Source organism: Erithacus rubecula, assembly GCF_903797595.1.
Source record: "Erithacus rubecula genome assembly, chromosome: 12".
In the NCBI taxonomy this organism is placed as follows: domain Eukaryota; kingdom Metazoa; phylum Chordata; class Aves; order Passeriformes; family Muscicapidae; genus Erithacus; species Erithacus rubecula.
This window is the reverse complement of record NC_136664.1, coordinates 19,196,328-19,220,002: the sequence shown is the minus strand read 5'-3', so window position 1 is coordinate 19,220,002 and position 23,675 is coordinate 19,196,328. Positions and strand designations below refer to the sequence as shown.

Below are 23,675 nucleotides of genomic sequence, written 5' to 3'. Positions count from 1 at the left end.
ACTTCAGTAGGATTTCAGACATTTCTGGTAGCACAGCTTTTGGCTCTTCTCTTCTAATGGTGAAGCCAGTGCAAATAGGGAAATCCTCACTGAAATGCAAGCACCCATTCTGCTCTGGCAGCCTGGGCTCAAAGATCTCAGGCACTTCCAGCTCCAACTTTGAAGACATATGCAAGAAAAGCTATATGGCCAACTGATCTTTCAATTGTTGTTCCAGTGACAGCAGAACTTTATCTGGTGCTTTCCCATGCAGAGTTCCCACCCACTCCAGAGCACAAACACTCAGCCACAGCTGCAGTGCAGAAAATCCCAAGTGACAGGGATGCACAGCCATCAGCAGCAGTGTCAGTATAGTCTCATCACTGCCTGCTCACAGACAAGCCATAAACCAGCCAGGGACAATATTCCTCAGCTCTCCACTAAAGGAGAGGCAGTCTTGGATGCCATAAATTTGTGTGCTTGGCTGAGATTTCATGGCTGATCCCCTGCAAACCCAAAGCACAGAGCCCGAGTGCCCAGGCAGAGCAGGCACTGGCACTGCAGATATTTGACAAGTGTGGATTAACATGAATTCAGAGGCACCAGCTGGGTTTTTCACTTCCTCTCTGAGCTGCAAACCAGGGATGCTCCCCTTGTTCCATTGTCTCTTTCTGCACAACTGTTGGCTTGAATCTGCATGTTGAGTTAAAGGTAACAAGGCAAATCCCATCACAGAATTCATGTTTAAACTCCTTTGTACATTAGGCTAAAGGCAGTATTAATACATCCCATTTTGTGCCATTTCCTTGTAGAAGGTAAGATTATCTCTTTAGTCCTGTTGTGCTCCCTCCCAAGAGGTGAAACACCAGACAAAATACCAGAGAAATAAGGTGGTTGAAAAGTGGGATCTGACACCAGAGCATCAGAGCAAAGCTGTGGATGCTGCCAAAGTTCCTGAAAAAGCACAAATTTGAATTGGGGATCTTCACACTCTATCTCCCACCTACACTCACATATAAAAACAATTATTTTTTACTGGTCTAAAGTGTGGTAGAAAACAGGCAGTTTTCATTCACTGCTGCAGTTACTCATTAACTTCACCTCTAAACAATTCACAGTCCTCAGAGCCTCAGAGAAAACTGTGACAAAAGAGAGCATTTTTCCCAATTCAAATTAATACAACAACAACAACAAAAAAAAAAATACACTTTAAGCTCTATTGCTGTTCCATTTATAAAATATATCTGTTTATCTATATAAACACACTTTAGGCTATCTCTTAAGCAGATATATTTCCTCCCCACCCTCCCTATACTTTCATCGTGACATCATTATTAGTTCAGAAGACAATAGCAAAAGGTAAGACATATTATATTAATTAGTTGTATTAATATTAAATAAATGCATAGAAGATTGTGATAAAAGTTAAAACTATGCAAACTACATTTCCACACTTACTATTAAAGTAATGGGAATTCTGCAAAGCTGGAAAATAGAAATTTCCATCAGGGATCCAATAAAAGAAAGAGAATACTAAAAGCCTGTGTAGCATTTTGGATGTTCAGAGGTTCAGCTGCTTTCTGCTCACATAAATACAGCTTTAGTCAGTCACATCTCCTGAGGATAACTCTTGGCCTCCCAATTTTGTGCTTTTATTACCAAAAAATGCCTTCACACTGAGTAAACCCTTTTCTTACAAAATTTGAATTATAATAATGAAATAGAAGTAATGAGCCTTGGAGAGTAAAAAGCAACACGTGAAACAAAAGAGAGTTGCATTAAAACTGTAAAAAATCCATTATGAGAATCAAGTGTCCAAATGGACATGAGGGTTAAATGCCACAGCTGGGAACTTTGAGGAGAACCTATCAAAGGGGACAGAGATAAAGCCACCACACCAACCCTCAGCTGCAGACCATCAATCCTTGCCTGACACAAGTGGATTTCACTCAGCTACTTGGAGTTTTCAGTGTTCTAGAGGGAGCTGTTATGCTTCAGTCACACTCAGTGTTACATGGAGATTCTGTATTTGAAAATAGAGATCAGAATCACACAAAGAATCAGTTGGCTTCAAGATTTCTCCATTTTCTACAAGTTTAGCATTTTTTTAAGCTGGACTGTCTGGCCTTTGGACACAAAGATTTTGAAGACAGGCTGTTTGAAAACTTCTCATGGATTTCCTTTTTTCCATAGAATTCCAGGTTTTAACTGTGTTTTCACCCACTCCCTACACATGGTGCAACTCAGAAGGAGCAGTGATGGGTAGCAATCACTTCATAACAACAGGGAAAGCTTTCTGTCCTTGTTACCAGGACAAATGTGTTCTCAGATAATTATTTCACAGTATCATTGGCATAAACTCCCTCAGCTCACAACACCCAAAGCTGTGAACATCCTGGCTCAGCACTCTCAGCCTCTGCAGCAGACACCCACAGTGAGAGACAACCAAGAGTTCCTGCTTGCCAAAGACTTGCTGAAAACCCAGCAGAGTATTTAGGGCCAAATTATTGGAGGATTACTACTACTATTACTACTAGTATTCATAATAATAATGTTTTTCATTTTTATATTATAAATCATGGTGGTGGTGATGATGAGGAATGAAAGTATCCCCAAATGAGCCAGTTTCTTTAATCTTGAGATACCAAAGAACAGGAACAACCTGGTGCCATTGGGTCAGCTCAGCTCTCCCAGCAGTAAGGTAACTCCATGGAATTACCAAAAATTAGGGAAAATTAGGCAAAATAGGAAAATGTGCTGAAACACAAAAAACAAAAACCAAAAAACAAACAAAAAACAACCCCAAAACATCACTCAGCCACTAACAGAGGTCAGCCTGTAGACAGAACAATCACAAAGGATTTGTAAAGCGCTCCCTAAGGAATGATTCATATCTCTACTGTGCAGGAAGCAGCACGTTCCCAATTCAGCCATGGCAGGAATTTCTTCCCAAGGAAAAATGGAAGAAATGTCGTCTCAAGGACCAATGGCACTAATGCCATGATTCCACCTGGACCAGCCTGCCTGACTCTTAGACCTAGAAAATTTTAAAATTAATACTTGGGTTTATATAAGCTGATCCTAAATAAGCCATTTAACTTTAAAAAGTGCTGATGGAATTTCTGAACTACCTTTTCATAGGAAATTAAGATTTTTTCATTCCTACCCTGAGGGGAGGAAAAATGTTTTGCAGAGTTTATTTCCCTCCAATATTTTGTTGATTACCTCCAAACATTCCAATTTTTATCCTGTGAAAATCAGTATGTAAGTCTGTGAAATGTGACTGAACAATTCCGTTTATTTAAACTGACAGAAAATTACATCTCATTTTTAAATGAAAATAAGAGCTCTGTAGGCCATTGAAAAAGCTGTGAATGTTTTAAAACTTATTTTTTAAAGAAAGACCTTTTCATAAATTAAAAATTACCACTTTAAATCACTTTAGTAATTGCCCTAATGCTGTAACTTGGCAGGTTATAGGCTTTACAGACAACTTGTAAACCTTCCAAATAGACATCAATCATAGAAGTAATTGCATGGTCTTTATAAAGCAATCTGAACAATTATGCTCCTATACAAAAATCAATTTCCCCTATAACCAGCGATGAATCAGCTGCCCATTAATGAATAAAGATTGTGAATCATCATCTTTAAAAGATTTAAGACTGGGAAATGTAACAGCTTCTTAAAATTGGCTCCTGAGCTTGTCTGTTCTCGTGACTGCATGGCTGAGGTGGTTGAGAGCTTTTTCCAGTGTCCCAAAGTTAACCTGATGTGCAGCTTGGAACTGCCCCTCCCAAGGACCTCCTCTGTGTGGGAATGTCCCCTGCTCTCACCTGGGCTGGATAACATCACAGGACCACTGAGTGTAATGGTTTTGAAAGCAAAAGCAGTGAGAGACTCCAAGTCAGAAATACAATTTAATAGGAAAAAAAAAATAAAATACATGCAATAGTACAAAAGAAAAACCACTGTCAGAGTCAGAATACAACCTGACACCCCACTAGTTAGGGTGGTGGCAGCACTGCAGATGAAGTGACCTTCTCAAAGCAGTGATCTTGTAGAAATTCTGGCAGTGATGCTGGTAGCTCTTGTCCTCTGGAAAGCAGTAGGTAAGGGCAGCTTTGGTGTTCCAAATCTCAGGTTTTATCTAGGTAGGAAAGGCTTGGCTCCTCCCCATGGGTGGAGCATCTTTCAGGGGATGATGTAATTTTATTAGTCATGCAAATGGGACTCAATTGTCCATTAACAGAAGGAAGGGTGGGTTGTGGGAAAGATAAAGAACATTGCCCCATCTGGTCTTTAACAGCTGGCCCATTAGCAGAGGATATCTCCCACAGAGATAAGAATCACTGCCCCACGTGGTTTCAGGAGATGGTGATAGAATACATCCCTTTGGGCACATCTTTACATTGTAACCTAGGACACAGAGCCACAATACCACAGAATCAACCACATTGGGAAAGACCTTTGAGATCATCCTGTAACCAACACCACCCTGTCACCAGTCCATGGCACTCAGTGCCACATCCAGCCTTTCCTTGAACATCCCCAGGGACATTGCACAAAGCTAAAGGGCCTCCTTCAGCTCAGCATTCATAATCAGTTCCTGATTTCCTGTGAAACAATTCCCTCCTCCACCAGCATCAATTAAACACGGTGTGAGTCAGATGAGACTAACGAGGCAGGGCAGCATCAGTTCCTGCAGAAATTCAGTGAGCTAATGGTGACTGGCAGATTTGATCGGAGGCAGCCACTCCAAGCACAGTGTCTGTGTTTTATGGGTGGGGATTATTGCATTTAAACCACTGGCATGAGAAGGCAAACACACATACACCACAGAGACTTTCATATAGAATAACCCAAATTTACTTCTGCTTGATAAAGTTTTGTACTTTATGAGTATTCTATATTCTTTCCTGACTCTTTTTGCTGAGACTTGTCTTTATGAATTCTGTGTGTGTGTGCGCCTAAAAAATTTAGGCAATGTATTATTTTTAACGTTTTTCTAAGCATTGTATATGACGTAAACAAACACATCCTTTGCCAAATGGAAAAAAGTTTGCAAATCCACAGAGACCAAATGAAAAACTACAGCATGCAAGAAGTATTTCAGTAATTTTGAAATGACCATGACAAATTTAATTTTCAGGTCAGTGCATGATTTTCGATTACTTTTTTTCCTTTAACCAGTCCTGGCTTACACTACCCATAGTGTAATTAAGATCACTAATTTAATCAAAAATTGAAATAGATTTTTAAAAGTCAGTTTGTGCTTTCAGCTTGGATCCTAACACACAGCAAGTCAGCCAAATGTGAGGTGGTAGTTTTGAACTGTGTGCACAGGATTTTTGCTAGTCTCCAAGACTTCTGAGCTTCACAAACACTAAAAATCTGCTTAGACCAACTTCCCATTCATACCTGCTTGAGGGTTTGGGTGTATTTTTAATTTTTGGAGAAGGGCCCAAAATTGTAATAAGGCACAATTCAAAGAAGGATACAGTGATTTTGAACTTCAGATTTCCTTCTTCTGACTTCAGAATACTCTAGTTACTATTTAGATAGTCTAATTTTGCCACAAAATTCATCTACATAGGTACAAAAGAAATTTCCAGTTTTAGGGAAGCGAAAGAATGATTTCTAAAATAAATGTAAAAAAACACAGGAGGAAAGACAGACTTCACCTTGAAGCTATGCAAGTTATGTGCATTAACAGTAGGAATGACAAGCACAAGAAATAAGTCACAAACACCACAACAAAATGTAATTTCAGGTACTGCCTGTGTCCTTCCCATTAGGGTGGTATAAGTGGGTCTAAAAAAGCATTTGCAGTTTTGTCTAATCCAGCAGCCACCCTGATCACCCAAAAGCCATGTGAGAAACAGCTGGGAAAAACAATCACCATTGTCTTGCCATTATCACTGCTTCTTTTCTTAATGCAGTACTGTGAACACAGAAAAGTCATCTTTATCTTTCAGACACAAATATTAGATGTTTTATTTAAAAAATTAAAAAAAATTAATTGTAGTCAACACAATTTCTCAAAGTTGAAAGTATCTCTTTAAATAGTCTTCTCAAAAGATTGAATGCTTGGCATAACTAGATGAATTTTGCAGTTCTGAGTGTGAACAAGAAAAACACTTAATGTCAAAGGCATTTCATAGTGAGGAGGAGGAAGCAGGGCTTTCCCAGGGGCTGCTTATGCCCTGTGGCTGAGTCTGAGCTCAGAGCTGGGCACTGCCAGGGCTCACAGCTTTTATCTGTTTCTAGCATGGTCTGATCTCAGCAAATTCTCTCCCTCCATTGGGTGAGTGCCCTTTATTCCTTTCTCAGGCATTCACAATATATGTATTTTCCTTGCATGATTTGTGTGAGGAGAGGTGAGAGAATTGGGAATGTTCACCTGGAGAGGAGAAGCTTTGGGCTGAGCTCAGGGGGGCCCTGCAGGGCCTGAAGGAGCTGCAGGAAAGATGGAGAGAGACAATTAGCAAGGGCTGGAGGGACAGGAGCCAGGGAATGGCTCCAGTGGCAGAGAGCAGGGCTGGATGGGATATTGGGAATTAGGAATTGTTCCCTGACAGGGTGGGCAGGGCTGGCACAGGGTGCCCAGAGCAGCTGTGGCTGCCCCTGGATCCCTGGCAGTGCCCAAGGCCAGGCTGGACACTCGGGCTGGAGCAGCCTGGGACACTGGGAGGGGTCCCTGCCATGGCAGGGGTGGCACTGGGGGGGAATTAAGGTCCCTTCCAACCCAAACCATTCTGGGATTTTATAATAATGTAATTCTTAAATGTCATAGCTCAGAAAAATGTTCTCCTGCATGCCCTCATTTCCTTGTGGGTCTCAGGGTGTTCACCCTGCACAATGAGCTTTGTTCCTCAGTGAGGAAAGAAGATATCGAGACATTACTTAGGGTATTATTTCATGATAATAAAACTGACTGGTTTGGCATCCAGCCATGTTTGAAATGTGCCAGTAAGGGAGGAATTAGAACAAAGTCTTCATGCATGCCCAACTTCAGAGTTCCAGTTCTGGGAGTCACTGTGTGCCCAGAGTTGCCAGTTTCCAGAGGAATTAGTTGTGGCCTGATGCAGTGAGTCTTCATTCTTCCATGAGGGTAGATAGTTTAGAGGATTTATGCTTTTTCCAACAGTAATCCTGCTTGAGACAGTGAAGTCACACATCCATAAATTTGCCTCACCACCTCAGCACTAAGCATTGATTCAGGAGTCATATCTGCCTTCTACGTATGAGGAAGACTGCCAGTGATTAATGAAACTTTAATTTCATGCAAGCCTCACGTGGAGATAGCTCAGAATAGCAGAAGATACCAGAAATAATTTGCTTATCCCACTATATGTACTTCATTTATTTTCCTTAGCATTAACTGCCCTCATTTTTCCTTCTTTCTCTCCTTCCATGCTGCCTTCAATCTCTTTTTCCAGATGGTTTCTGTCACCTTTAACAGTAATACAAAAATTGCCCATGTGTTGTTTAAAGGTTCAGAACCAATTAGCTAGGACTTTGCTTTCATTTCACCAGCTCAAAATTTCTGTATATCTGATCACATTGTTCCAGCTGTGATCCTAATGAGCTAGAAATTCTCATTTTGGGGGGCTCTAAATTCTATTTATAGAGTCTTTTCCAACAATGAATTCATCTGTTCAGAAAACAAGGTCGGACTGTGCTCAAAAATAACTTATAATGAGCCATGTCAGCAAATACCAGATAAAGGTAGTGCTGAAAGAGGGAAATGAATACTTTAAGCTCATTTATGATTTATGAGTTCAGGGTTGAAATGGAAGTGGCATGTAATAATGAACAATGGAAATATCTCTTGTTTGGAAAGTGCAGAATAGAACTTTGGGCTTGAATAGGTTATTAATAGGTTATTGATCCAACCTATTTCTGCAACAAAAAAATAGAAAAGAGACCAAAGTTCAAAAACTGGTCAGCAATAAACAAAAATATACTCCATCAGCCAATAGCCAAACTAGAGGTCAGTCATATGCACAGCCATAAAATAGAGACCCTTAAGCATCAGTCATGGGTGTCTGTAATGGTTTTGAAATCAAAACCAGTGAGAGACTCCAAGTCAGAAGTACAATTTAATAGGAAAAAAGAGAAAAAAATTAAAATTCATGCAATAGTACAAAAGAAATACCATTGACAGAGTCAGAATACAACCTGACACCCCACTACTTAGGGTGGTGGTCGCAGTGCAGATGAAGTGATCTTGTTGAAGCAGTGATCCTGTAGAAATCCTGGCAGTGATGCTGGTAGCTCTTGTCCTCTGGAAAACAATGGGTAAGGGCAGCTTTGGTGCTCCAAATCTCAGTTTTTATCTAGGCAGGAAAGGTTTAGCTCCTCCCCCTGGCTGGAGCATCTCCCAGTGGGATGATGTAATTTTATCAGTCATGCAAATGAGACTCAATGGCCCATTAACAGAAGATATGTTCCTGGAGGGAGAATGGGTTGTGGGAAAGATAAAAGAACATTGCTCCATCTGGTCTTAACAGTTGGCCCATTAACAGAGGATATCTCCCACAGAGATAAGTATACCCCCACCTGGTTTCAGGAGATGGTGATAGAATACATCCCTTTGGGCACATCTTTACATTGTAGCCTAGGACAGTGTCTCACACCTGAAACCACACTGCATGTAGAGGTGCGATGTGCACATCCAGGGGCTCCCACTCTTACTCCTTCCAGGTTTTCCAAGCAGATGTCTGTTAACTCTGGACAGTCCCAGGATTTTATCGTTGCAAAAATTTATGACCTCCATGGAGAGCAGAACACTGTATTCCCTATTTCAGGCCAAGGAATCAAAAATTCAGTGATTTTTTTAGAGGTGGATATTTGCTTTCCTTCCACTTTCCCAGCAGAGTTGTCCTATTGACCAGGTCTGGTTTCTGTGAAATGCCCACATCACTGGCATGTTTGGTTTTAATTCAACACCACCCTGGGAACCACAGCCAGCCTTTGCTGTGTTATAAGGAACCTGTCAGAATTACAATCATGCCTCTCAGTTCATGGCAAAGTTCTTAGAGCAGCTAAAATGTCATCAAGTTGAGAAAACCTCCTTAGACAAAAATAAAAGTTTAAATGGATGCATATTCATACTTCTCCTTTTTCTTCACAGAGCATAAAAATCATATTTTCATTGCAAAAATGTGTTTAAAGCAGGATGATCCTGGTGCTCATGGCTGCCCAGGATCCCAGCTTGCCTCCAGGTCTTTGCTCTTCTTCTGTAGATCAAGACGTGTTTAGCCACACACAAAAATATATACAGCTGTGCTGCAATCAGGTGGTCTGATGAATAGTACAACCTGTTCAGATTTATTTAGTAATTTTTGTTATATTTTAACTAGGTATGCAGGGTCCTGCTGCAATTTGCAGTTTTCACAAAACATAATTGCAAAATTCAACTGAAGGAGAGCTGTTTGATTACAGCTGTTATTTCCTGGCTACCACTTGAGTATTTTGCAATAAGAACATAAAGTAAGAGCAGGTTCACCTGTTGCTACATTTCCTGGGTTACATTCTTCCTCTTGCTTTAATCAACATCAGAGCTTTACAATTCTTAACCTCTTCAAAAACGTGCAAAAAAGAAGCAATAGAAAATTCTTACACTAAGTTGGAAAGGCAATTAATTACATCCATAACTGGAAAGTTTTTGAACTCTCTCAGCAACAGAAGTTTCGTGGGAGATTGTTTTCATCAGCAGGATGAATAAAAGATGAGTTGGCAGGTGAATCAAGTAGAAATATTTATTACTAGCATGCACTGAGAATGACACTAGAATGCCTCTAAAAGCCTGGCTGGGAAAAAAAAAAAAAAAAAAAAAAAAAAAAAGCCATTTAAAAATTAACTCTCACTCCAGAAAAGGAAATGAAGATAACCAGATAAGCAAGCACAATATGTAGTTAAAAAACCACACAAAAATTGAAATCAAAACAAAATTAAAGCAAAATGAAATTGAAGTTTCTTTTCCTTTACGTCACATGGTCATAGAAGAGCAACAATGCCCCATTGTTTCTGTGGGTTTGACAGAGGTTTCAGGCTTTTCACCACAGAAACTCAGGTTATTGGACAGTGCCATTTGCTCCACTGCAGCCAGAGGTTTCAGAGATGCAGGGCTTACCACAAAGTCATAATAAAAACAAATAAATCCCTTTTTCAGCAGCATTAGCATTTTACTACTCTTGCCATAGTTTCAATAATACAGCAATTATCTCTTATTCATAAACTGAACTCTACAAGTGAGGGGAAGGTTCTGTGTGCCTGCCTTAGGAATTCATAGGGGATTTCACAGCAGAGAGCCTGGCAAAGAGCAGGGTTCTGAATGCATGGCACATCAGGACTAGGGCTGGATGCACTGATTTTATTTGTTTTACATATGCTTCCAAACAGTCAGAAATAACGATTCTTTTTTATTATTATTTCTTTTTTTTTTTCTTTTTTCTTTTTTTTTTTAATAGGATGGTGCAACATGAGTCCAACTCTGGAAGATTTTAATAATGACCTATTATTTTCTCTGAAAAATCTAGTCAAAGACTGGATTTCACTTCTAATAGAGTGAGAGAACACTATTAGATCTGGTTAACAAAGACTCCACGTGGATTTGAGTTCAGAACCCAGCCCAAGGCCACATGTGGAGCAAGTCCATGCAGGACCAGCTCCAAAGTTCACAACTTTGCCCTGCTCCACCACTGCCCAGCATCTTAATCCTTCAGTTGAGTTCCACTTATTTTCTGGTTGTTTTATTTTCATGGTAAGTGGTTAGAAACAGAATCAATTAAATCCCATGCTGAAGTTCAGGATTACACAAAAGGTAAAACTGGTCTAAGAGGATGATGCATTACTTTTATCAAATAACAGTGAGGACAAAGTTGTTCCTCTGTCCCCCAGCACTTCAGATGGGTGTTTTTTGCTTGTTAATTCTGCATTTTCTGACACCAGCAAACAGTGGGAGAAAGCTTTTCCATGGAATTGTGGATTATTCACGTGTGCACCTGGCTGAAACTACATTTGGCCCCACTCTGGAATTCCCTCACCCTCCTGTGTGGAAGAAAGTCATGTCCCCCTTCTCATATTGCTCTAAAATGACAATCTTGCCCCTTTTTCTTGATTTAGTTACTCAGAACAATAAGCAGAAAATGTAATACCATGGAGTAACTGGAATAGGAGGGGGAGAGGCATGTGGGAAATGCGACAGCAAGGATACACAGAAAATGCAAGTTTTGATAAGTTGCACCCAGTGCAGGCAATTATGTCCAGAAGAAAAAAAACAAAAACAAAAAAACAAAAAAAAAAAAAACAAACAAAAAAAAAAACAAACAAAAAAACAAAACCCTGGAGATGAAAGGGTAAAGGGTGGGGGAAGCCTCATTTTACTCAAGGATGCCAGATGACAATGAGGCTGGAGCAAGACATCTCTATGAACACCCAGACCAATAGTGCATTCCCATTCCTCCAGGAGCACCCCAGTGCAATCCCCAGACTAGAAGTTCGTCCAAATGAAAATGTTTGAACCTAAGAAGCCATGGCAATGCAGCTGGAGCTGCACAGCAGCAGGAGGAGACACTGGGGTTATGGCTGAGCAATGATTTCCCCAGCTCTGGAAGCATCTTTTCCTCTTGTGCAGCTGCAGCCTCTCCAGAAAACTCAAGCAGGTGTGTCCTGGCTTCATTTGCATATTCTTGTACCTCTCAGTGCCAGGACAAGGAGACTATTCCACAAAGCTTAACCCCTTAGGGTGCTTGGGCCATTGAAACTTGGTCTTGAAAAATAATTAAAGTTAATCAAACTCTTGCTCAGATTATCCATTCATAAATTTAAAGTACTAATAAATCACATGGAATTTTTAAAAATATGTGTAGATGATTGGTGTTTTTTTTCCCTCTATTTTCAAGAGCATCTGAAATTGATGTTATGAAAAGTAAGGGTGAGGAGAGACTGGGCACATAGCACAGCAATCCTTTTGCAAAGCTCAGGTGACATCGTCTGGCCAGGCTCGGCTCTGCAGGTACCAAAGCAGGGATTACCCAGCAAGGAACTGAAATGGGAATCCTGCTCGTTAAGAGAATCAACACAGAACTGTGGAGCTTTAAGAGCCACCTCAAAGCAACCAAATCCATTTCAGAGGGTACAAACCAAAGTGACTGAACACAAATAGAAAGGAGCAAGCCCAAGGCTCCACCCTGGGAGCTCAGAGCCCCCTGCCCTGGCAGCAGGACGCTGGCCCCTAAAGCACTGCAGTCAGCTGCAGGTGGGAAGAACTTCCACAGGGAGAACCTCTGGGCTGCTTTGGGAGAAGCACAAAGCCAGACCCTGAGCTAACTTACCCACCTTACAACAAGTGCCTATAGGATTGGCTCCAAAATTTCAGCAGGGAGGCATGGGAAGTGTACTTTATGACCCACTCATCTGTCACCCATATAATTTCAAACATTGCCTGCTGCCACAGTTTCCCCTTCTGCCCTGTTTAATTCAAAAAAAACCTCATTAGCCATGCAGGCTTATCTCTTTCAGAAAAGTGCTAGACAAGTTCCCTTAACCCAAATAAAAACCACAATTATTCTTGCCTGCCCTAACTGATGGCTCCCAGTCACCTTTTTCCCTGAGGATGTTGAAGAGCTCCAGCCAGAGCATCCCCAGTCCCTGAGACCTGGCTCCAGCAGAGGTGCCCTGTGTGCCCTGTGGGGCTGGCACAGGCCAGGCTGGGATGTCCCTGAGCCACCAGCACAGAAATTATCTCACCCAGCTGACAAGTGCAGAGATCCAACAGAGCAGTGTGAGTCAATCCTGCAGGATAAACACAAGATCTGATAAAACAGCAAGTGTTCTACTGGACAGTAACAATTTGAAGGTCAGTGTCCCCACCACAGATACAAGGAAAGGGGAAAAAAAACTTTTCATGGGACACCACGTTTCATAACCCCAAGAGAAACTCACACCTTGGATTCTTCCCTTTCCACTTTCTGTGGAATTACTCAGCCTGTGGCAGAACAGAGCACACACCAGCAGTGTGGCAAACTGACACCTGACAAAACCCCAGCTGTGCACAGCTCTGCCTTTGCTCTCATTACAGCTACAGCTCTGAGAACCTCTCTTCAACTTAATATCACAAAACTCTTCCTCAGTTTTAGACAAGTATCTTCTTCTGGAAGAATCAGTCCCAAACAATTTTCTTTTTAGCTGTCCAAGAACAGATAAATAGTTGGAATTAATGGGAAAAAAGTTAAGCCTCAAAGACTAAGGACATGAACACTTGCCTTGATACTGGTCTATCACAGGAGTAAGGATGTATTGTTTCTGTAGGTGTTGTAGGGAGGTTTTGCATTATTTTAAGACAATTACACCATTTTGAATGTTACAATGATGCTTTAACTTCTGAAGAACACATATATATCAAAGTTAAAATAACTTTATGTAAGTGTCAAATAAACTTAAGCCCAGTTTGGGTATTTTGGCCAGTGAACTCATGTCCCCTGTGCTACTTGGTTAATTTAATGGAACCTCAGTAGTGTCAAGATGTCTTAATTTTCATTTATTGAGTTGTTTTAGTTGTGGAAAACTCCCAGAGCTACAAACACTTCAGCAGACTGAAGCTGTTTACTTCTACCCCATGTTGAACATTTGTGCTCTCTGACCTAGAACCCGGCATATTTCCCTAGGAGCAACATTCCAGTGCAGCAACCAAAACACTGTCTTTCATCCATTTAATAAGGATTAGCTATATGTGTGAAAGGAGTATTTTTACTTCCAAAAGCAGTCATTCCCTCTCACCAGGTACAAAAAAGTTACAAAAAAAAAAATTTAACAAACGAACAAACAAAGACCTCTCCCAACTCTACATTATGGAGGTCTTAAATATAAATAAGCATAATAATTTAGGAGTTCTGAAGAAAAAAAGTTACAAAGTTGTGTTTGAGCTCAAGGTGTAAGTTTTAGGTAAAAAAATATTTTTCCCCTAGTATTTACATCCATGCTTAACCTCAGATGTTTTATTTAAAAGTCATAATGCCCATAATTTTAAGACACAGAATTTGTGTGGCTGCTATTGACTATTACTTCTCTTACTGCTGCAGAAATGAACACAAAAAGCAAGCAGAACTATCTAACCTAAACCAGACTGCCTGTAAAGATGTTTATTCCAACAGACTTTCAATATTGCAGGAGTTGCATCTAAATGTTCTCATGAATCTTCACATCATTAAGCTTTCAGAAGCCAGTTAATGCAGTTAGCTTGCTCACATAAAAAATTTTTTGACTCTCCAAGTCATAAAATACTATTTTTATTAGTGGCAGTTAGCTCTGATTGCACTAATTAATGGAGCAATTAAGAGATGAAAATACCTATGACCTATGATCCAGTTCATATGGGTACAATTTTCCTCACCACAAGTGCATTGCTGAGAATTTAAAGTGACTGAAATGTGTAACTTTGTTAAAATACATTGGATAGAAGACACCATTGAATTACTGTCAATTCAGGTAATTTCAGGGTGCAGTAAATTGTTGAACTCATACAACTTACTGTGTGGGTAGTGGGTGAATTAATCACAAAACATTTCACTGTGTGTACACTCACAGCTCAGCACAACCTTTCATTTTTTGACTTTAAATGTGATTCTTTCCTGAGTAAATATGCACACCTAATACTGCAGAGAATTGAGACTGAAAGGGATTGCAAGAAAATGCAACATGTCAGCAAGGTGCACACTTTATTCTGTTTCAGCAGCTCTTCAGAGCTGCAGATCCCTCAGGCTTGAAGAGAATACCCCTCATTTTGATCTCTTCTGGATCAGCTGGTACCAGCTGTCAGAGGTGGTGAAAGGAGGGGGACAGTATTGTCACCTTGTTCTCGTGTGAGCCTGGAGGCAGAAATGAATCTCAGTGCTGATGTGGCTGCAGCTCAGCTGTTTGATGGGATCAGTGGCACAGCAGCTGCCTGGGGTGTGCCACCTCTAGCTGCTCCTGCCACCTGTGTGACAGCCACAGTGACAGAGAGCAGATATCCAGGGGCTCCCTGGTAAGAATCAATAGCTCTGTCACCTCACAAGACTGATAAGAATGCAGAATCACACCTTGCTTACCTGAAGGCTGTTCTTCACCACGTGCTTGGCATCTCAGACAATCAGCTTTGGGTTTCCAGAGTTCTCACACATTTCTACACGGGTGGACTTTTCACCCTGGGGAGTTCTCATCCTGCTTAGTCCTAGCTCACACTCATTTTGTGGAGGGAGAGGAGTTTCTGGCAAATTCCTGTCTTTCCCTGTGTGCTTGCCAGGGCAGTGGTGAAATCACCACCCCTGGAGATATTTTAACCCACGTGGATGAGGTGCTCAAGGACATGGTTTAGGGGTGGCCTTGGGAGTACTGGGTTAACAGCTCAATTAAACCTTAGATATCTTTTCCAACCTAAATGATTCTAAGTATGGATGCATTGCCTTCACTGACAGCAACAAATTCCAGGGAATAGGCAGTTCAATCCATTATTTGTATTTAAAAAGCCAAGCAACCAAACCAAATCAAACTTTTAACTAGTTTAACATTATCCCTTTTCCACCATAGATTATAGTGCTGCATGTCAAAATTGAGCAAACCTATCATGAAATGGGAAATAACTTTCTGATTTTCAGACACCTTCTCCTAAACAATCACTACTGCAACCTACACACAAAATCTCCAGTTACACTTGATGAAAAAGTGTCCAGTGGCTCTTTCAAGAGAGAACCTGGATTTCACCACTGGATGCTGAAAGGAACATAAATTTGTGTTTATTTTATGACACTTGCTGCTTTGCTACACTACTCTTGCAGCAGCAGTTTGGCTCCACATTAAATGTTTGCTAGATTATCTTCATAAGACAGGTCTCAGCTCACATCCCTTTGGTAAGGGTTTAGCAGCTTTGGGCCTCTGGCTACACTGCTAAGTAATTTCTCCATGAAGAGGCAGTTGAGAAATGCTTTTGCACTACTTTATGGCTAAATTTCAAACAGTGAAGCCTGTAACTGAACACATGAGAGGATTTGTAAGAGCAAACAGAGCCCAGTGAAGCCAGAGGGGTCCAGGGATGCTGCTGAGGAGCTCTGCCCTCCTTATCCCCTTACAGGCAGAGTAGCCCCTCCTGAGACCAGAGCCATCCCTGCCTGCCTTTCCTGGCAGAGGAAATCTCAGTCCCCACAGGCATCACAGCCTGGAGGATGAGAGCAGGGCACCCTTTAAAGCAAGCTGCACCCCAGCACCAAGAATTTCAGCAATCTCTGCAGCATCTGGCACAAATCCAAAGTCTGCCTGCAGCCCTTAGCACCCAGAGCTTGGGGCAGATCTCCTCAGGTCAATCGTGGCTTTTTGGTATCAAGGGGAACAGACCAACTCATTGAATCTGCCTTCAGGTTGAATGGCTGGATGTATTCCAGTGTGTACTAGACAAAAAAGAAAAAAAAATTAATAGTAAATTCAGAAGTTTTTTTAGGGATGCATTTAGCAATTGCAATTGTAGTCAATCCTATTGAATTACAGTCAATCCTGAATAGTCAAAAAGCAAAAATATGTTTTCAACTATTTTAGCTTCCTTCTCCTTCTAATCCCATCTTCCAAACAGATTACTAAATGCCTGAAAAAAACACTAAGACATTTTATATGTAAGGAAAAGTACACAAAGCCAAAAAAATTCCACAAATGCTACCAGTTTAAGCCCTTAAATTTAAATTTTGTCTACTTAAGATCTTGAGAAAAAATAAGTTTTTCATCTGCTAAACTGTAGAAAGATAATGCTTTTAAGTGAATTTAATAATTAAAAAAGCAATGTTTTTATTTGCTCTGCTGCACCCACACAAGTTCTTAGCAGCAAGAACAGTAAACAGATCTATATTCCCAGTGTGCACATCCTTGTGGGAAACAGTTCCTGCTGAGTGTAAACAAGGAAGAGACACCAGAGAACACCATATGTAAAAGTTAATTTGCAAGCTTGGACAGCACTCTGAAAGCTTGGTATATACAAAAAAAACATTGTAAAATACACTTTTGTGTATGTTCAGAGACTACAACACATTCATTAGGGAAAGCAACTCTGTAACTATAAAGAAAAGCAAGAATGAAAGATTAAACCTATTTTGGAGAAGTATCAGCACTGTTATTTCTTCTAAGGTAAACCTGGAGGAAAAGGTGCTCTCTTTTGCTGTATTTACTTTTAGGTTAATTTTTTAACTGCTACTTCTGACAAACAATTTAAATTATGTTTGGTGGATATGATGCACAGCACCTCATAGATCAATACTTAATAAAGGGTACACTGTGTAAGCAAAACACTCAAATGCTTAAGCCTAGTACTGTTAAATCCTGAACAGGGAATTGTGAATCCCCTCAGGTGTTTGAATTCTAAGCTGCCACACAAGTCCACAGTGTTAAGAGAATGGGAATTCCCACTTAAAAAGAACTGTACAAGAAAATACAATTTTTCCCTTGCATAAAGAAGATAATCAGGAAAGACACCTGACAATCCCAGGGCTATTTCAATAGCCTTCCTTCATGTTGTTTTACGAATATGGGGCAATTTGTTAAAATATCTGACACATCAAAAAAAGGTTTGGTAGTTAATTTATTTAATACAGTTACAGTGCTTCAAAAGGATGCTACTTGTTCTCCACAAGAGCAGAGCCTGACACTCCATGCAGCTACACCTATTATCCATCTCTATTAAATTGTACCAGTCTCAGTGAAGTTGGTCTTGTTTGCCCATTGGAAAGTTTTACCAGAGGTTCTCATGGAATCAGATCTGGTCCACAATCTTCAGTTCAGTCAGTGAGGTTTTAGGAAAACATTTTTTCTTCAGTGTATACAAACCTGGAAACCCAGGGAAATTTCACCTTTTAGAAAGTTATTTTCAAAGCCAGTAAGTAACAAAAAGATGTAGGAACTTGCAGACTGGTAGCAGCTGGACTACCAGAGAGCGAGAGGAAGGGTTCGGTATCCAAGTTCCCTAGTGGTTACTGAACTGCAGCAGTGCAAGGCTCTACTGGTGGTTCCTGTAGTAATCTTCAATAGCTTCTGAGTTGAAGAACACGACAGTGACAGTGATGTCATCCCTGTACATCCTGGCCAGGTCCTCAGGCAGGGTCAGCATGGCAGCCAGCTTCTCCGGGTCCACCTCGCCGTACTCATTGCTGCCGACGGCGTGCCGGATCAGATGGGTGGCGATGTTCTGGTCCAGGGAGGCCAGGCCTTTGCTCTTCCTCTGCAGCAACAAGTTGTGCATGTAACCCAGATTAACTGGTTTCTTAAAAGTCAGTGGTGGTTTCTGCATGTTGAGCTCTGTAAGGTGTCCAGCAACGAGCTGTACAACCTTCTCATTGCTCAGCATCTCCCACAGACCATCCGAAGCAATAACGAGAAACTTATCCTTGTTTCTTAACTTGTGGTATGTGACTTCAGGCTCTGCAGTTAAATAAGGGGGGGTGTGGTAGTTTGGAGGAACGTACTGATAAATGTTTAGAGCCTCAACATCACAGCTGTTCTCGAGAATGCTGTGTTGTAATTCTTTGCTCCATTTTAATTGCACGTCTCCAAAAGCTCTGGAGGGCATGAGAATCCCCAGTAATCTGTCATTCACAAACAGGGTTTTCTCCTCAGATCTAGGATGTTCTCTCTTCAATCTTCTAATTTCAAATTCATCATAGGCATTGTGGTCTCGGGTTAGAGGGAGGCTAGACCATGTTCCATCTTCCTCACAGACCCCTAAAACCGCTCTGCAATCACCAGTGTTAGCCACATGTAGGTGAACACCATCAATGTGAGCTACACAGGCTGTCGCACCGGAAAAAGCCACTTGCAGGGCAATATTTCTCATCAGCTCATTTTCCTGAGGAGCCTGACCTTCCAGCGATATGTCCGAGTCTAACCTTTTGAAGGCACAGATCATGGCTTCTTCCAAACTAAAGCCCGGCTCAGCGTCCAGGTCCAGCAGGTGCTGCCAGTAGACGCGCAGGTTCTCGAAGTACCGCGAGGTGATCTCCTGGTACTCCACATCGCTGGGGTGCCTGTGCCGCTGCAGGATGGGCCGCACCGGCTTCATGGCCTCCACAGCCAGCTCGATCTCCTCCAGGCGCTGGCGGGGCAGGAGGGACACGGCGATGTAGTGCAGCAGCCTCTCGCTGACGGCCTGGGCGCAGGCGGCACCCGCGTGGCCGTCGAACACGCCGAACATCATCCCCGCCGTCTGCAGGCACGTGGCCGCGCTCCGCCGGTCCTCTATGGGGCTGTTGGAGGCCAGCTGGTTGCTCTCAAACCTCAGCACGGAACTGGTGCTCTTGCCATGCAAATCCAGCGTTCTGTGGGACAGTTCGCCCGCTCGGAGTATGTCGTTGATTTGTGCCGGAGACAACTGGAAAGAAAAATGTTCTTCTTCGGTGGAAGTGTGTCGGAATGCTTTGGGAAAGGAGAAAGTTCTGTCTAAGCTGCAGCTCCCAGCAGGGTAGGTACATGTTTTGGAGAAAACAAGCTTGCATTTGATCCTGTTTCTATTTGGGATACAGATGGAGTACCAACGTCCTTTCCCTTGTAAAATAATGCTGCTTCTGGCTGAGCTTAAAATCCAGGATGATACAGTTCTTGACATCATAAGTCACTCCAAAAATGGAGCACCTTCCTTCAGTAACACAGAATGTTCTAGCAGCCTGGAATATAAACACAGGAAAGGGAAAATAATTAGAAAATACATATAGAAGTGCAAAAGCATATCTAGAGCCCTCAGAAACGTTCAGAACTTCCTTCCAAAAGAGATTGCTATAGATAAAGGCATATTGAAAATGATACAATTTCCATCACTTAATTATTACCAAGGATATGACTTTAACTTATCAGAAAAGATAATTTTTACTTTCCAGACAGGGTTCTTTTTCCTCACTGTGGCAAGAAGAAATGGCAACATTACAAGAGATGTTACTGGCAACAACAAAAAACCTCCTATAACATGACACCGAACAAACAGATCCAACAAGCTTGAAAATTCGGACTTACATGACAACTCTTGCACAACTCTCAAAAAAGTCTGCTAGAGTACAACTCTATTAATAGACTCAAAACTTCACACCCAAGAGAAGATAAGTACTTAAACCCTGTGGAAAGACTAAGAGATTGGTCAGTTAATGATTTATGTGAACTACCATGATCCTCACAGCTAAAACAAGCCAGTCTACCTTTCCAATTCTGTTACAGCTTATAAGCTCAGCTGTTCTTTTTTTTACCTCCAAGGTCTTAACCAACCCTCAGGTAGGCAGGATCTTTTACATAGCTGAAGGCAAATTCTGCTGCTGGTTAATTAATGCTTTTTTCACAGCATTGTGCACTCTGGTGCAGTGAAAGCTGTAACACACTGACAACATTCACAGGTTCACAATTTGGCTTGTTCATTTGGAGGGCACTTAGAACAAGCTGCAGGGAAGATCTCTGCTGCCAACAGCACTGAAATCTTGGGCACTTCAGCAGCTGAAGCTCCTCATTGCCATTGGGGAGCTCCTCACATTGTCTCCCACTTTCAGTAAAGTATTCCAGCTGTGGGATATTGCTAAGCACAACCAGATGTTCACTCACAACAGAATTCTGCCCCACGGATTTCAAAAACTCACAATTACTCCCAAAATACAATTGTAATTGTACTCCCAAAGTACAATTACTCCCAAAAGATCCCACTAGCAGCCACTAAGAACAAGAGAGTTCTCTGTGAGCTTTCAAACACGTTGAGGTGGCCTGTGATACCACTTGCTCAGGCCAAAGACACTACATGCTGCTACAACAAGGGCACTTCACAAGAAATAACAAGAAACCAGCCAGATCAGATGAGTGGAAATATTTCCAAGAAATCAGCGGGAAGTAAAAGTCACCTTGAGCTACTCTAAACAGAAGGCTTACTGATACAACCCAAGAACTGCTGAAATCCTGTTTGGAACCCAAAGCAACGTGTCACAAAACATTTCTGAAGCGTGTTACCCATACTTAACACAGAAAAGAGCAGACAAGCATTCCAACAGACCCCACCACTATGATTCTGGCAACCTGGTGAGAACAGGCAAAGACAGCATAATTTCACTGCTGATGTCAGGAGAGCAGATGGAAAAGGCAGTGCCAGTTCACTGTCCAAGGCTCGCCTGCAGTTTCCTGGGACACTGCATCTCCCAACGCACACAATGCCTTTTGTTGTCCTACAGAAAGGAATGCAACCAAAATACACTAAATGACACTACCAACTCCAGCAACAGCTAAACCCAAAAAGCACCTACAGCACAAGACAAGCCAAGGCTTGCCAACCTTTTTCAGTCCATTCCCCGAACGGCTTTTCCGTCTTTCTCTGTCCGTCCCTCTCAGCCACACGAGACTGAAACAAGGATGACTTTCACATACGTGATCAAAAAGCCGATTGAAACAGTGTTTTAATGAGACCTGCCCCGTTCACAGCGGCTGGCTGACAGGGCGAGGCGGCGAGGCTTTATCCCCAGCAGAGTCACGGTCCCCGGTCAGCCCTGCCCAAGCCCAGGCAGCGCCGGGAGCCGCGGAGCTGCTGTGAGCCAGCCCTGCTCACTGCGCTCCCACCTCGGGGTCCGCCCCAGCCGCAGCGTGCAGACGCTGCTGCCCAGCCCCCGGCAGCGGTGCTAATTAAAGCGGTGTGTTCAAGACTATTATGTAAGAGCCAATTATTACATAAATTCCTTCCCGTTCCAGCGCCGGCACGCGGTGTTCCGGAGGAGCCCGGGCTGAGCCCGGCACGGACCGCAGAGCCGAGCAACGGCCGCTTTCCCCAGCGAAATGACAGATACCCGGTACATTGGGATTTACAGCTCCTCTGAGATCCGCACAACCCCGCATTCCCCTCACTCACCCTCCTGACACTGCCCACACCCACCTCACCCCACACACATCCGGCACACCCCGAGCCCAGACCGCCACCTCCGCACTGCCCCAGCCGCACACACCGACACACAGAGCCCCCAGCACCCTGTACCGTACGCCTAACCCACGCCCGCCCACCCCACCCCAACCCCAGCGCCGCCGCAGCCGAGCCCCGCATATCTCCCACCTTTCCCGCTCCCGCACAGCCGCCGCGTCAGGCCCGACTCCTCTCCCTGTGCCCCGGCCGCACTCTGCCCGCCCCGTCCCCCGCCCCGGGCGCACCCACCGGCCGAACAGCCGCCCCCCGCGCTGCCCGCGTGGGGGCTGAGGGACGGCGCTGAGCGACACCGCCCCGGGTTCCCGTCAGGACACGGCGGGCCGGGCGCGGCCCCGCCCCGCCGCCATGTTGTGCGCTGAGGGGCCGCGCGCTGCCGGCACCGCCCCGCCGCTGAGGGGCCCGGCCCGAGCGGGAGCGGAAAGGAAACGAGTGACACGTGTTAGGAAAAAAAAGCACCAGCGGGGCATTCTTCCCATTAATAACGTTCCGAACCACGTTGCTTCATTGAGGGAGCACCCCTCCGCTTTTGGGTTTTTTCCAGTACGATTCCACACCCTTCAGCGCTGAGGACAGCGGCTGATGAGACTCAAAATCGCAAAACTCTTTCGGAATTAACTCTCCGTATAAATTATGGAGAACAAAAGGGCTGGTTTTGCTGACTCCCCGGTTTCTTGGTTCATGTGACTGCTTGTGTGGGTTAACATTTGCACGGAGCGGTTCTGAGCCCGGTGAGGAGGGAAGGAATGGGCCCAAAGTGCATGGTGGTTAATCAGTAGGTGCTGCTGTTAACGCAGTGGTTACTGAGTAGTCCCTGCTTTAAAACCTCTAACAATCATTTTTGCAAAAAACAGGGGCTCGCAAGTCATATTATCAGCGCATTTTTTAATTTGCCTGGCTTCTTGTACTGAATGATTTTAAGTTGAATAATGTGGTGCAAGAGGAGATAAGCATGTTCCCAGGTTATCTCGTGTAAAGATGGTGATCATCTTCAATGACTCTGAGCTTTCAATTTATTGTTTTTACTATACCATGAAACATAGTTTCATGTTGCATGGAAGAACTTACAAAAAAAAAAATAGGTTATCTTAACAAAAAAACCCTTCAGAACAATATTTTGGCACAGGCGAAATGTCACCTTAAATTTGGCATAATTACTTAATCTGCCTGACAAATGCGAACTGGAAGAGGACACCAGCAGCAGCTCTGGGATGTCCCTGGGGAATGAGCCCAGCTCTAAGGCTGCCAGGAGCCTTTGGACACTGCTCCAGGGATGGACAGCAGGATTGCTGGGGTGTCTGTGCAGGGACAGACTGGACTCAATCCCCCTTCCAACTCAGGATATTCCATGCTTCAATGATTCTTCCTTCTGCCCTACCAATTTTCAGCTTTTGTACCTTTTTGTACAAAACTGATAAAGCCTCACACAGCAGCCTGAGAATGAACCTGAGTGCTCCGAGTTTCCTGTGCTCCCACCATGGTTAAACACTTCTCTTCAGCTGAAAGCTCTAACTTACTGCTCATATGTTCATGCAGTAATTTCATAAATTCATATGCAGAAGCTGAAGTGACTTAGGAGCCATGAAAATGAAGGTGAAACAATTAACAGTCCTGCAGGAGATGTCCCTTTCAATCCACATTTTCTGAACACAAGAAGGAATGTCGTCTTGAAGGTCCTTCACAGGGTTGAACATAAACTTGAATTGAGATTTAGATTCTGCTTTGGACTGTTTGATTATGCTGATGAACTAAA

General features: G+C 42.8%; 1 protein-coding gene across 2 annotated transcripts; it reads right to left on the bottom strand.

Annotated features, from left to right (window-relative positions):
• Positions 1 to 17,566: 17,566 nt before the first annotated feature.
• Positions 17,567 to 22,189, bottom strand: PDP2 (pyruvate dehydrogenase phosphatase catalytic subunit 2). Of its 2 annotated transcripts, none has more exons than XM_079316412.1 (2): positions 22,055 to 22,189; positions 17,567 to 19,658 (listed from the first exon to the last, which is right to left on the bottom strand). In XM_079316412.1, exon 2 carries the CDS (start codon positions 19,601 to 19,603, stop codon positions 17,999 to 18,001), a length of 1,605 nt encoding a protein of 534 aa, XP_079172538.1. In that variant the 5' UTR covers positions 19,604 to 19,658; positions 22,055 to 22,189; the 3' UTR covers positions 17,567 to 17,998. The 2 variants fall into 2 exon arrangements, with proteins under 2 accessions (XP_079172538.1, XP_079172539.1); XM_079316413.1 differs by lacking the exon at positions 22,055 to 22,189 and adding an exon at positions 21,289 to 21,555.
• Positions 22,190 to 23,675: the final 1,486 nt, after the last annotated feature.

Bases quoted from the DNA above. Each gene is read 5' to 3' on its own strand.
- PDP2 (XM_079316412.1), bottom strand. From the start codon at position 19,603: ATGATGTCAAGAACTGTATCATCCTGGATTTTAAGCTCAGCCAGAAGC.